At 37.8% G+C, this 15,471-nt stretch overlaps 1 protein-coding gene across 1 annotated transcript; it reads right to left on the bottom strand.

Annotated features, from left to right (window-relative positions):
• Window positions 1-9,179: 9,179 nt before the first annotated feature.
• Window positions 9,180-14,284, bottom strand: LOC110162270 (inactive all-trans-retinol 13,14-reductase-like). The gene is made up of 12 exons (XM_020927138.1): window positions 14,119-14,284; window positions 12,913-13,095; window positions 12,696-12,834; window positions 11,858-11,960; window positions 11,419-11,614; window positions 11,148-11,345; window positions 10,849-10,968; window positions 10,646-10,784; window positions 10,197-10,306; window positions 9,967-10,133; window positions 9,389-9,548; window positions 9,180-9,316 (listed from the first exon to the last, which is right to left on the bottom strand). Exons 1-12 carry the CDS (start codon window positions 14,282-14,284, stop codon window positions 9,180-9,182), a joined length of 1,818 nt encoding a protein of 605 aa, XP_020782797.1.
• Window positions 14,285-15,471: the final 1,187 nt, after the last annotated feature.

The raw sequence follows: 15,471 nt of genomic DNA, 5'->3' as shown, positions 1-15,471 counted from the left end.
AATGAACTCATAGCAGAAATAACAAAAAAACAAAAAATAAATAAAAAATTTTAAAAAAGGAGTGGGAAGAAGAAAATTTATTTAATCCCATCCCCCTCTTCTAATCTAACACAAAGAGGTTTCCTTCAGAATTTTCAGACATTTTACATTAAACTATATGAACTATTTACAAGTGTGGACAAAGAGTCACTGTTATAGTTTGGCAACATAACTGCATTGCAATAATACATAAGGATACCAACAATGGTACAGGTTACAGGTTATTTTGCAGTTAGAGTCATGAAAAGTTTCAGGTAACCATAAGATAATATTTGATCACAGTTTAAAATGCCACTTTCAGACTTCACTTCAGCCCTCCCATCTCCTTGCCCTAGTTTGGTATCCTTCAGAATCAAGCCTCATTATCTTTTGAGTTAAACATAATTATTTGACATTTTTTATTAGTTGGCCTCTCTTAACCCCCAGAGCCCCTATGCTTTTTTGTAATGTGGTTGTCTTTTTGTTCTTTTGTTCATGTCTGCTTATTTTTAAGAGCACCTGCTGCTGTCACTGCAGTTGTGAGTATTGGTGCTATGTTCTGCTGTTAAGTGCTGGTCTGGTTTCCTGTACCTGTATGACTTTGTGTATCACGTTTTGCCTGTTTTACATTTTATATAATTCGTCTTAGAATAGTATTTATTTTGCTTTAGTTTGTTATATATTGATTTTGTATATTAACTTCATTGAGTTACATTTTGGTGTGCTTAAGTAGTTTGTGTCTGGTCTTTGAATTGTTAAAAGTCCACCTTTGATTTACCTAGTTTTCCTTTAGTTTATAGTTTATGTGAAAAACAGCAAGACATGAGGTTTGTTCCTCTCAGAGTCAAACACTGTATGTTTGATGCCATGTTCAAGGTGATAATAATTTATTTAATTTCTATAGAGCAGTGTTTGCCAAACTTTTTTTCGCTGGACTCATATTTTAAAAGTCACAAGCCTTCGCGACCCAAGTCAAAAGACATTGTTCGTGATGGGATAAAGGTGGATTTTACCATTATTGAACTTTAAGGAGTATTTTTTTTAATCATTGACTGAGTGATCATGTCTCTCTGAACAATTAGTATTACTCAAGTTTTAAACAATGAAAAACCAGCAATAAAAGGGATCCATAAATATCCTGAAGTGCACTGACCTTTGCTGATTCATCACTCTTCTTTTTGGTCAACCAAGCAAGCATTTCTCAACTTAACCTGCAGGAACATTGTTCAGGGCAGACAGATAGGATCTGCTGACTCACTAGCTCTCTCATGTGTCAGAACTGTATATTGCAGACCTCCATGCAGATAGTGACAAAGCGACCCCAAAAAAATCTCTTGCGACCCAGTCTTTGTGAAACAATGCTATAGAGTGCATAGAACATGAACCTATGCACTGTATAGCATTGTACCAGTATAAATACCAATGCTAAAAGAAGTAATCTGCTGCTGTACAATCCACAATTATGCACCAAAATCAATGGTCAGGGTTTAATAAAATGAACCCAAATAATCCACTTCTTTTGGCCAATTAGCTTCATGTGGTTTTCAGATATATTAGGGTATTAGATTATTTTTTCAGACCAAGGGTTTGTTTTCATACCTGACAGTTTCAACTACTCACAGTCTTCCTCAGAGTGGTCATATGATGTTGCTGTGATGTGTCTGGTCAGATGATTATACAGGTTACTGCATCAGGGGCATAAAAGAAAAAGTGCAAAGGACAGTGAGAAAACACAATATCAACCCACCAGTGAAACTGTACAGAAAACTCTGGCAATTACTCAGGGAAACAGGGAGGGCATTGAGTATATGAAAAAAAAAAGTTTTTTGGCACCCACATCATTTATTTGCAACAAACAAACAACAAACAAAGTATTTGATCTAATGAAATTTGAAAAAAAGAAAATAATGAATTCTTATTTGTAAAACTTGTTGGGAACAGCTTTTGGCTCACAGGATAGGAGTGTGACCTAAAATATTGGAGTCAAAGGGTTCAAAATGCATTAAGCCGTGTGTGTGTGTGTGTGTGTGTGTGTGTGTGCGTGTGCGTGTGTGTGTGTGTGTGTGTGTGTGTAGGTGTGGGTGTGTGCGTGCATGTGTGTGTGTGAAAGCTTACAGCTTTCTGTTCTGAAAATAAAAGAGAAAGTAGACTCCAGGTGTGTCACACTTAGTAACACTTGACAATAATAATGTACTGATAGTTGTTTTGTTTCTATGACACCACTGCCCACCATGTAAACTCCACAGACACTGGAGAACATGCAAACTGGAATTAATAACTTCTGTGACTCATTACAGATGCAAACTGAGTACTAAAATGCTTAATTCTGCTGTTTGTTTATGGTAACTCATGATTTTTATAAAAGTATTGTACATTAGAATAGTTTTTGTGGTATAAATCTGCTCTTTTGTTTTTGAGTCAGTGGAATAAATTTCTTTCAGTGTTATCGTTTATCTTCTTCAGCAATATTTTCTTCAAAATTTGGCCTAACTGGGACAACATGCAAACTCTACACAGACACAGAGAGAAAACATGCAAACTTTGCACAGACATTGGGAGAACATGCAAACTCCACACACACACACCAGGACAACATGGAAGCTCTATATATGCAAAACAAAAAAACCAAATTGAAGCCAAGAAGAACTCACTCAAAAAAAAAAAACCCAAAAAAAAGCTAACCACAAGGCTTCAAAGACTTCAAGACTTCAAAAAATGAATTTAAACATTATCCAACTTTAGGCTTATCTATTAATCCAACACATTTTTATGTAACATGATGAGGTTGTTGTGGAATAACAGTAAGTAAAGATTCCTATAACAAGGTGTGTATGTAGTTATTTATTTATTCAGCCATTTAGTCACCCAAGAAAGATAAGAGGCTGAACCCCTAATTTCAACGGGAGCCCTACAGCCCCACAGGAGACTTTATTACTCACATAATAAACATGAACATAAACACTGATTGTTGATAATAAAATGAACAGTAAACCTATAACATTTCCCAGAATTATGAACAGAACTTTGAACTATGACTGTGATTTTGAACGTGTATATATTTCAGCTGAGTGTCTCACTGTGGAAAGTCAGTCCTGGACACACGGTAAGATGTTTACGCAGTATGCTTGTGGTTGAATTGTGTGAATTGTGCCTTGAGACTATAATTTCACTGTTTCTATGTTTGGTAGACACAAATATGGCAGAAGAAGAGGAGTGTGATATTGGTGAGGTGCTGGAGGACATTGGTGATGCAGCGGGTATGGTAGATGATGTTTTGGATGCAGCTGGTAATATTGGAGGGTTCATTTCTAAAGTTCTCCCATATCGACAATGCTCTGTTCGAATCCAAAATGAGACTTCAAAATATATTCTGAACAACCCAGGGTAAGATGGCTTATGTGTACTTTATCCATACAGTAATAATTTTATGCATGTGTTCCAGATTTGATTAATCTATTGTTTACTTATTTTATTTTATATTTTATCTATTTATTTCAAAATCCACACATTTGCACTCTGTAACTGAAAATGTATTGCGTTCCAGAGTGCACACTGATACTGGAGTCTGTGCAGAACCCTTAACTATCACCATCAAACCCTCTTCTTCTGGAAAGGGGCTCTTCACCAAGTCCCGTGGATCTATGCGAGGGACAGGGGCAGTGTTCACGTATGACCTGTACCAAAACCAAAAGTGTCTGGGGAAGGTGGCTGCTCTCTTCAAGGTGCCCTATGACCTCAACCTCCACTCCATTGTGTTAGCCATAGGCTTTTTTGACAGTTTCACTCAGTGTGACAAAGAACTTTTTCACCGCATGTTCAATAATAAGGAGGACAGGTTTGTGAGAGTCAAAGCTAATGGCTCCTGTGTCCCATTTAAGAGTAACTTTGTCACCATTAGAGCCACCATGTCCACCAGTGGCAAGGCTTTCATGAAAATTGAAGTAAGTGATTGTGAGTTATGATTCTCAGCTGAATTGATTTCTCGATAAATGGTTAATACTTGTCAAAAGGAAATTAGCAATTCATAACATGTGAACTGATGTTTGTTTGAATATGTGTAAAGACAAATAAAGAACCTTGCAAACTGCATAAAATTTTGAATTAACTCACCTTGTGTGTAGGTCGGTGAGAGCAAAGTGTTAATTGAAAGATGATTCAGACTCACTAATAAACATAATTGTTTCCAGTAAATCTGTTGACAAGATAAAACTGGGTGTGCCAGTGTATCCTCCAGCAAAGGCCCATAAACCTTTTAGATAGATAGACAGTTATAGGATAGAAGTTTATAGATAGATAGACAGATTCAAGTATTAGTTTAAATGTATTTATGCATCATTTTAAAGTCACAGAATGTAACATTTAGCCAAAAAACAGACTGAAATAAAAGCACTGGTTTTGTTAATTACCAATATACCAATAAATACCATACTGTGAAACATTCAAAAAACATTTAATGGTGAAATGATAACTGTTCGCAGTGAAATTAAAATAGCTGAGTGATGTAACAAATTTAAAGTAAGTCCTAATTGAGATCTGCAGCATAAGAATGCCGAGGTGCAGGTTCTTTGCAGTTCTGTGTGAGTCTCCTGTCGGGCCATCGGGATGGATTTATCCTCTGACATCATGGGGATTGTAGCCGATGCCATTGGGGCATCAGCCACAGTTGGAGAGGCTGTGATCAACACATCTCCTTCACACAGAGAGTGCCATGTGGAACTATGCAATAAGTCTTCTGAATATACTCTTTGCAATCTCGGGTAGCTTATCTATTGCTAAACTGGAAATGTACTCTGTTTATTTATTTTTATTATGAATATTAATGATCTACATTTAATTTTAGTAGTTATTAAGTCTACTCTCAATATTTCACTTGTTCATATTTTGGGCCTGTTTTGAAATGTTGATCTGCTCGCTGGCCCTCATGATTGAGTCAATGAGATCCGGAGAGGCAGTGTTCACAAAAGCTCTGGTGGTGGTGCTTGGAACAGTGAAAAGTCTTCACACAGGACCTCCTCAGCAAAAACAAACAAACAAAACATGTGTCCATACTCTGCAGGCTTGCAACTCCACAAACCTGATTTAATTGTATTTAACACATCTGATCTCTATGTGAAAAAAAGTTGGTTATTACACAATGTCTCTGCGCAAACAATCAAAAACAGACTTCATGAGGGTGGCTTGAGGGCACCACGTCCTGTAATGGGCCCTGTGCTCACTGCCCAGCACCAAGGGGCTCCATTGATATTTGTTGGACGACACTAGAATTGGCAAGTCCGCCACTGGTGCCCTGTGCTTTTCACAGATGAAAGAGTTTGGTGAAGACAAGAAGGATAATATGCTGCATCGTTCAGCATGAGTGGTTTGGTAGTGGGTCAGTGATGGTAATGAGTCAGTGAGGCATATCCATGGAGGGACACATGGACCTCTACAGCTAGAAAACAACAGTCTGACTGCCATTACTTATCAGGATGAAAACCTTGAACCTATTGTCAGACCCTATGCTGGCACAGTAGGGCCTGGGTTCCTCCTGATCCACGACAATGCTTGGCATCATGTGGCAAGAGTATGCAGGCAGTAACTGGAGGATGAAGGGATTGATACAATTAAATGGCCCTAAAGATCACCTGACTTAAAGCAAATAGCACACCTTTGGGATATTATGTTTGGATCCATCAGATGCCATCAGGTTGCTCCTCAGATTCTACAGGAGCTCAGTGATGCCCTTACACAGATCTGGGAGGATATCTCACAAGACACCATCCATCGTCTCGTTAGGAGCATGCCATGACATAGTGAAACAAGTACGTGGGGGCCACACAAGATATTGAGAAGCACTTTGAGTTGCAGAAATTAAATTTTGCCCTGTCTATATTTGTATTTATTTTAGATGCAGGATATATACATTTTTTCATATCTGAAGTGTTTTCAAAGTGTTCCTTTAAGTTTTTTGAGCAGCCAGCTAATACAAAAGATATACTGATAAGGTAATCTATTTTGGAATCCCAGATAATAAAATCCCAGAATAAAAAGTTAGTAGATATTGGACAACTATAAATTAATAACCACATAAGACATTACAGACATTTGTTTCTGTGTCATTGTGCAATATCAGAACACCAAAATGTACTAGTGGGTGGGGCTAATGGTTCAATCTAACACATGTTTCTGACACATGTTTCAAAATCAAGTACAAGCCCTTGGAAGAAAAATGAACAGATAAAGTGATTTGATAACTACTCCCATAATCCCTTATTCAAAATCAGAATTTGGGGGGAAAACTAATTTTTACCACAAAAAGATCCCAAGTTTATGCAAATTACTGAATGATAATTGCATAAAAATTTTTATTGTTTGTGATGTAACAAACTTCCTTATATGCTACAAAAGAATGCTGAAGTTGAGTTCCAGTGCAGATGCATGTCTCTTGTTGTGTTGTCAAGATGGAGTTAGCTTCTGCCATCGTGGAGATCACAGCCAGTTCCATCGGTGCAGCGGGCACAATTGGGGGTGCCGCAGCTGAAGCATCTCCTATAAAAAGAGAGTGCTCTGTGGAAATATGCAATAAGTCTTCTAAATACTCTCTTTGCAATCCCAGGTAACCTTTCTATTGCTAAACTGCAAAATGTACTATGTTTATGAATGTTAGTAATCTACATTTAATTTATGTAGTTATTAGGTATACTTTCATGATTTTACCTGTTCATATTTTGGGCTTGTTTTGATATATTAGATGTGGTAAATACAAATGTTTGTTAAAAGGTTGACCCCAAAATAATCTTGCAGCTTCTACACCAGGAGTGGGCTCTGCTCTGTTCCGTTGCCCCCCATGATCGAGTCAATGACATCCGGAGAGGCGAGGTTCACAAAAGCTCCGGTGGTGGCGCGTGGAGCAGTGGGAGTTTTCACATACGACCTCCTCAACAATTGCACACGGAGCTGCACTGGCAAAATCGCAGTCATGTACAAGGTGCCCTTTGACCTCAATATGCAGAGAATCGAATATGCAATAGGGTTTTTTGACACTGATACTCCATGCAACAAGGAGCTGTTTCGTAAGATGTCCCGAAGCACTGATCCAAGCTTTGTCAAAGGCAAAGCTAAAAGCGGCAGTCTCACTCACAAGGGAGACACTGTGACTGTCCGAGCAGCCATGTCCACCAGCTGCTCTGCAGTCATGAGAATACATGTCAGCGACTCTTGACCAACATTGTTTTTCTGGATAGAATCATGTCTATTCCTTGGTATAATATATTCATTTCTAGAACATGTTTGATTCAGTATTTACTTCTAAAATAAAATCATGTGTGTATATCAAGTATGCTTGTCATTAGTGCCAATATTAGAGGCAGAGCGTATGGTATGAATCAGAAAGTTTTATTGCCTTTGTCAGTGAGCCAAATTCCCAAACTTGCTTTGGCAAGATGGTTCAGCATAAAGCAAAAAATAACATTAAGAATATAATCTATGATAAATCAGTGTGACAATATGCAATGAGGAATTTTGACCTGTCAAACCTTAATGGAATATTACATATATACTGAGAAAAAAGTATATACATAGTAAAGACAGAATCAAGTATTAGTTTAGATGTATTTATTTATAAATTTAAGCCACATAATGTAAATTTTAGAAAAAAATAGACTGAAATATTGGTTTTAAATGCACTGAACAATTTTTAAAGAAAAAAGAAAACATGCGTCCTTACTCTGCCCACGTTTACACATACCAGTAACATGACTATAGAAATGTTGCTTGTCCTGTATGATTAAAGAAGACAGAAGAGGACAGATAGCTTTCTCTTCTGGAAATTACTCTGACTCACGACTGCTGATTCTCAGCTATACTATAAGAAACATAACAATTTGACAATTACTTCCTCCATGCCTGTTTTAAAAGTGTGTACACAGCAGTCACACTACATTTGTGCGTGCGACAGTGAGAGCAACAGGTAAAGCTTTCTCACTCTCTATGATGGATGCGTTTGAGAAAATCCAATCTGCATTTGACATTGGCAATAATGCAACGGATATGGGATTAACCTTTGGTAAATCTATTGGCAAAGCCACACTAACAGATCGGAAATGCTCCGTCAGGAATAAGTGCTCCAGTTACAGCCTGTGTGACCCCTGGTAAGAGTTTCTCTTATTGACACGATCTTGGCCCTGTAATCTAAGAGACATGACCTGTATTTGTGTGCTGTTGTTGCCCATGCAGAGTGCATACAGAGAGTGGCAACTGCTTTGAGCCTTTACCATCTGTTATTGAAGCATCTTCATCTGGAGATGGTCTTTTCTCAAAGACCCCAAACACAGCATGAGGAACAGTGGGAGTGTTCACCTATGACCTGTACAATAACTCAACCAAGAAGTGCATGGGCAGAATGGCAGTAATGTACAAAGTGCCCTTTGACCGCTGCATTAAACATAATGCATATGCACTAGGAGTTGTAGACAAGAGCACTGAGTGCAACAAAGAGCTTTTCCGGAGGATGTCCAAAAACACTGATCTGGCCTTCAGCAGAGAGAAAGCCAAAGGGTCCAGTCTCACCCACAGCAGTGAACTTGTGACCATCAGGGCCAACATGTCCAACTGTCCCACTGCCACTATCAAGATCGAACTCAGCGAAAACGAAGCTCCTAATCACTTATAAAGATGAAAATATAAATATATATTACTAAGTGTTCCATATACCACAGTTGAAAACCTTGAATAAAAAGAAAATACAATTATTACATTGGTCTGTGACTCTTCACTATGTAACTTCTAACTGTTCAGTAAATAAATTATGCAATGTCACACTATTATTATTAAGTATATTAATATAAATGTGTGCCAGAAAGGGCAAATAGAAATGTTTTAAACACAAGGGCAAATAGAAATGTTTTAAACACAAACCATCCAGATTCAGTAACCTTAAACCAGAATAACCATCTCCTGTCACATTAACCTGGGACCATAGTATAAAGGTTTACAATTTCTTTATAGCACCTGAACTGACATCCAATACATGCAGCAGTCTTGGAGGAGGACAGCTTTCAAACACCACTATCACTTCACTTTCTATAGAATTCAAAATATGAAAAATCTATAAATAGCACATATCATAGAACCACATAAATATAAACCAAATATGATATGCCTTTAAGTATTACACAATGGTGCTATTGGGTTTGCTTCTGTTTGAGGCGTGTCTTCAGAGCCAAAAGATCAATGTAGAGGATCTGGTTAAGTACAGCTGAGGCACAGAGCAGTCCCCCATGAAGAGCTCCTGCCATGCCATTACAGAACACATCCTGACCTAAATGCAAACACAGGTGGAGTGTTACACATAGAGTAGTCCATTGACCCTTCTCTGAGGCTGTGGGCTCACCTGTCAGGTAGAGGCCCTCCACTGGGGTCTGTGGCCGCGTCCTGGCCACAGTGTCCGGTGTGAAGCGCTCCAAGTTGTGCTCTGCTCCGTACATCTCGCCTCTCAGTGCACCCAGGTAGTGCACATTAGTGAGAGGGGTAGCAGCGTCAACCATCACCACCTACATGAAAGAAGCATTACACTGGCATATAAAAGGGATGGGAAGAGATCACGAGATCTAGCGAGATCAAATTACTGCAAGAGGAAATATATGAACTTGCAAGACTTGATCCTCCGTCTTTACATTTGGCATAAAAGGGTTACATGTTGCTCAAGCTCTGGAAAGCTGTATAACTTTGAGCAGCTAGAGACTTGTATGTTATAATACTGATGTAAATTATCAGTACTAAAGTTGGCAAAAAGAAAAAAATAATAATAATATGCAAAAAATGCAAAATAATATACTAAAATATACATGTATCTTACTTCACCTGCGATCAGCCTGTAATATGTTACAAAATCAGGAGCACTATATTTATTTTGCCACTGAATACTAAAAGATACAAGTATAATAGGTCACTGCTTAATCAAACACACACCTTGTCTCTCAACTGAGGAAAGACAGTTAAAGCCCAGTCCAGCAGCTCCTGGGCCATGCTGTTTTTCAGATCCTGATAGTCCTGCCCTCTTTTACCCAGCTTAGTGTCTTTCCACTCTTCAAACCACTCATAGCGGGCCATGGTCAACAACGTCATGCAGGACTTTCCTGTATGAGACACAGACAAATCAAGGCTGTTGATCCTTGACTTCAACAGTTTGCTGGGGGTACCTGGATGTCTCATGTTGGCTGTGGGATCTTTGGCAGAAGGGAATGTGATAAACATCATCGGAATGTTGCCCAGCACCTCTTCCCCGCTAAGAGAGGAATATCGTTCCATTCTGCCGATATCAGAGAAACCAACATGAACTCAACATGTAAAAGAAGTGTTTCTAGATTGTGCCAAAAAGACATGTTCAACCTGTTTTAAGATAACAGGTGTTTAAATTCCATTCATGGCTGCATATTTTCAAAACAAATCTGCATTAAAATTTCCATTACCAGCAGACCAAGTGATATGGACAATGTAATTGCATAGCATTGAGCTCATATTGGCTAAAGTACAATAGCACAAAACATTTTACAACAACACACAGGTACAATGAAGACACTTTAATCACTACATCTTGTTGATGGAAATCAAAGCTTTAAAGAAATAGATTAAATAGATACAAGCTCACAGTTCATCCAGATTGTTGTCTTTGTACATCCAAAAGTTGGTGGACACAATCCCCAACTCTTCTTTTGTTCCATCCAAACCAACAAAGACCAAGAAGGAGCCCATTCCATGTCGCACCATTCCCAGCAATGAATGAATCTCTACATATACATAACAATATTAACTCAACTTAATTACATTTAACAAATTAACAGAATAGTGTGCCTGGTTTCTCTTGTATGTGCTGGGGCAAAAACTTCTGAAACGTGTTGAAGATTCCTGCGTTGGAAATGACAACAGGCGCATGGACCTCTATCTCCTCTTTGCCTTTGAGCACTGTTACTCCTGCAGCAGAAGACATTTTATGAACCATGAGGACCACATGGGAAGTTATGATAAATGTATTATAGAATGAAGATTCTATAATGTTTGGCATACAACGTCTATTAGTTGATTTAAATGAAAGTGAAATAAATGAGACACAAAAAATCAAATAGTAGAAAAGAGTTCATTAGTAAACTTACCGTAGGCCTTTCCCTGATTGTTGATCAGGATGCCCTGCACTGGGGCTCTGACTAGCACAGCTCCCCCTGACCTCTGAATGACAGGGATGATATTGAAAGCAAACTCACTAGCGCCCCCTCGTGGATAGTATGCACCACGCTTGTAGTGATGAAGAAGGAGAACATTGATGAGAAAACTGGACTCTTTTGGAGAGACACCTATGATGAAAGTACAAGTTTCAGACACACATCCAGCTATTTGCCTAAATAATGTTAGCTTTTTGTACGGCACCGTAGAAAAGATACGCTGAGAGGGCCTGTAGGTCCTTGTTTTGTGTGAGTTGCGACATCAGTACTGAGTGGCTGGTTGTAGCTAGACGGAACACAGATGAAATGTGGTCTAGTAGGCCAGTCCGAACAAGGAACCTCACCAACCAGTATGGAATGATTTTGAGTATGGCGATTAAAGGTGTTCGTTTTGAGGCTAACTGCAAGAAAAAAAGGGGAAACAGAAGGCAAATGTAGAACTTGTTCTCATATAGTTCAAATACTAAAATGAAAAAGAAGTGTTGTGGCCCTAGAACTGATCCTTGTGGTGTCCCATACTTTTGTAGTATAATTTGAAGTAGCTGAGAGATTAAATTTATTCTACAACACTTATCCATTCAAATTACATTATCTCATTTCATCTCATCATCATTCCCAACAGTTACCATGATCTACAACAGTACCTTCATCAGTCTCATGAACTCCTCAATAGCCTTCTCCTCTCCAGGAAACTGTTTCTTCAGGCTAGCTGCCATTTCGGTTTTTCCAGCATGAATATGGTATTCCCTACAATAGCAGTTCAAATTATGACACCATACTTTCATGGTATTATTAGTATGTCATTTCTAATTCAAGCAAACCTCAGAGATCAGTTGACAATGCTTGGTTTTTATCTATAGCACTTTTTTCCACAAAATAGATTTAACTTTAATGACTACTTTTACCTAGCAGGGCTGGTGCCACCTAGTGCCGCTGCTCAATTTCATTTCTCTCCAGCAACTAGGTCAGGAATCAAAATACAATAGATTCACAATACAATAGGTTCACAAAAACCCCGAAAGTGCAAGTTCAGGCACCAGCTAATCAGCGAAGAGCCATATATTCAGCGTTGTCAAAGATTCCCGAGATCGAGGATTTAAAGCCAAAAAAGAATGTTTGGTGAATTTCATCAAGGGGAAAGACGTTATTGCCCTTCTTCCTACAGGATTTGGGAAAAACTTATATACCAGTTAATCCCATTAGCGGCGCATTACATACGTCACGACCAAATAGCAGTGATTGTTTAAATTATAAAAAGTACCCGCCTACCGTCAAGCGAACTAATTCTAACACTGCAAGGTCAGATGGTTTCTACAAAGTGAAACTGGCTGAGAAATTATCTCAGTTTGACAACAACACATGCATTCATCTTATTTTGGCCATAGTTACCCTCTTAGTCAATTTTCCAAGTTGAGATGGCACTAGGTCTTACATCTGTGTGATTATAAAACAAAGCCTTTTCTCTATGTATGGTGGTCATACCTGCGCTGTTCAGCCTGACCCAGGATCACTGTGTCAAAGTGCTCTTCTAACCGTGTGAACTGCAGCTGTCCATCTGTGATCTGGTCTAGAACCACCTTCAGCAAGCTGTTCTGGTGGAGCTGGCCCAGGTAATGGATTCCTGAGGTGACAGGCAAAACTAACTTCTAACAAACAAGAACATTTCTAATAGTTTTTAATTCTTTGTGTTTGCTCTTACCTACATCAAACTCAAACCCCTTGTTCTCAAAGGTGTGTGTGCAGCCCCCAGCCTGGTCATGCTGCTCTAGAACCACAACCTTCTTACCAGCTTTGGCCAACAGAGCAGCTGCTGTCAGCCCCCCGACTCCACTGCCAATCACTATGGCATCCAAGGACGGGGGCACACGCTCCACCCGAAAACCTAGGTGAAAATGAAACACAATTCTTTATGAAGTTCTTATTTCTATTTTTGTCAACAGATCCTTCAGTCTCCTACAGCACACCTACAGCACACTTATATAGCAAATAACCCTATGTCCAGTCAATCATTATATCATCTTTGCACTGTTTTCCTAACTACCTCTTGTATATATAGATATTTTTATTACTTATTTTTTATTTTATTTTTACTTGGTCATATACATTTATATAATTATGCCTTGTATGACACCAGTCTCTTGCTGTTTTTTTTTTCTTCTGCTGCTTATTTAGAATGTATTTTTTACTATTTAAATGTTTTACTCTTTATTTTAATATCCTCTTAATATACTTTTAATTTACTCTTTATTTACTCGTTATTTTAATATAATGTGAGATGTGAGCCACTGTGTCCAAGTAATTTCCTTTGTGGATCAATAAAGTTTGTGTAAGTCAAATTTTAAAGCCTAAGATGTAAAACAACCTGCTCAGGTTACAGGTTTCTCGACGCCAGTGTGTGGCATTTGCATCATTTAATCCATACTCTGGTTTCCTGTTGCCACTACTTATCTAAAAATATCTGTTCATCTGAAAATAATAAAGGGGCAATAAATCTGTCAAAAACAATTACCACAGGTTTAATTGTGTACAGTGATGATACAATAACAACAATAATAATAATAATATTAATTTCAATGATTATAATAATTATTACAATAATTTAGAAGAAATGTACAATAAGAAGTTAATTAATACATGTTCAACAGTCAATAGAGAAACAAGGGAATACCTTTTGGACTGTATATGTACTCATGATCATTTGAAGGTTATGCTAAGTATCTGCAATACACTTTCCTTACTGCATTTGTTCTCATGAATCATCCTTTTTGAAATTCAAATGATCATATTTTATTTTCATGATTACTCAGCAACATTTATATTACATTACCATTTATTCTCATATAAAAAAACTGTCCTACTGAAACCTCTTAACGCTTCAGATCATTCGTGAATAAACAGTACTCACCTCTCTTGAGCCGTTCATCCCTTTTCTTGCTGTCGATGACCAGAGCTCCCGGGGGCCTCAAACATTTCTCACTAAAGACTTTGTACCGTTGCCCGGTGGTCAGGAAGAAGAGGACCACTCCAGCCAGCAGAACACAGCTCAAAATACCCAAGACCCACCACCACATACTGCCTCAGCCTCGCAGAACCTAAAAGACTGTGAAGGAAGCACACAAATGCTCTACAACAGGAGCGACTGAATGGTGCAGTTCAAGAATGGTTAAAATTTCCAATAATGATGTTTAATGAATTATGATATCTGGGAAAGTCACCAGGGAGACATGAAGTACATTCTCCACACCACAGACACAAGACTAGGCAAGAGAAAAGTACTTCTTATTCATATTTAAAAACTGTTTAGCCACATTTGCTGCTTGTTACAGAAAAGCTTTGGGCTATGTGACATCAACAGATCATTTCACTGCATAAAGGAAACCACAAAATGTTCATCGTCTGTTAAAAACACAAAGATAACTCTATAGAAAACATGCATGCTCTCCATATAACCCTATGGAGTCATGAGTGGACCTCAGACTGGATGTTGATAGTTATCAAGCCTTTTCAAATAGACCCTTTTAACCAGAGATGAACCAGGTATAATCATAGTTGCTCTTGTCTTAAAAAGAGCCATAACATTTTCACTGCAAAAAACAAAATCTAGTCAAGTTAAAATAACTTGAATTCAGATAGTTTTATCATGATTTGAATAAATTTCACTTGACAAGTAAAATTATCTGCCAGTAGAATAAGACTTTTTGTACTTAAAATAAGAAACAAAATCAAATGTTGCTTGAATTAAGAAAAACACACTTATTCCATCAGTAGATAATTTTACTTGTCAAGTTGAATCTACTCAAATAAAGTAAAATGTTCTTAATCTAAGTCATTTAAACTTACTTAGATATTGTTTTTCCCAGTGTTCAAAGTCCTTTAAAATGCCATTATATTCAAGGCAGTTGAATAAATTGTGTAAGAGAAGCCAGTTTCAGTGGCTCCTCCAATAGTCCATGCATATCACATCTATATATAACATATATATATATTTTAAAAAAACTAAACAATTGTACAAATTAAAAAGCAAATTGCTCATTTATTACACAAGAAAAGCATTAACAAAGTCAGCCGCTCCAATGAAGACCACATTCCTGCTTGGAGTGGACTTTTTAAACAAAGTTGTAGCTAGTGGCAGCCTATACCAGTACATATAAATACAATGTTTAATTGGAAATACAAAATCTCAACACTTAAAGCAAGACTCGTCAATAGTGTGAATGTTATCTTGTGCATATTATTTTATACTGTATGTGTAGTACAA

This window comes from Boleophthalmus pectinirostris, unplaced genomic scaffold (genome assembly GCF_026225935.1).
Source record: "Boleophthalmus pectinirostris isolate CB_2022bp ecotype Guang Dong unplaced genomic scaffold, ASM2622593v1 HiC_scaffold_17, whole genome shotgun sequence".
NCBI lineage: Eukaryota > Metazoa > Chordata > Actinopteri > Gobiiformes > Gobiidae > Boleophthalmus > Boleophthalmus pectinirostris.
This window is presented reverse-complemented; position numbering and strand designations above follow the sequence as displayed.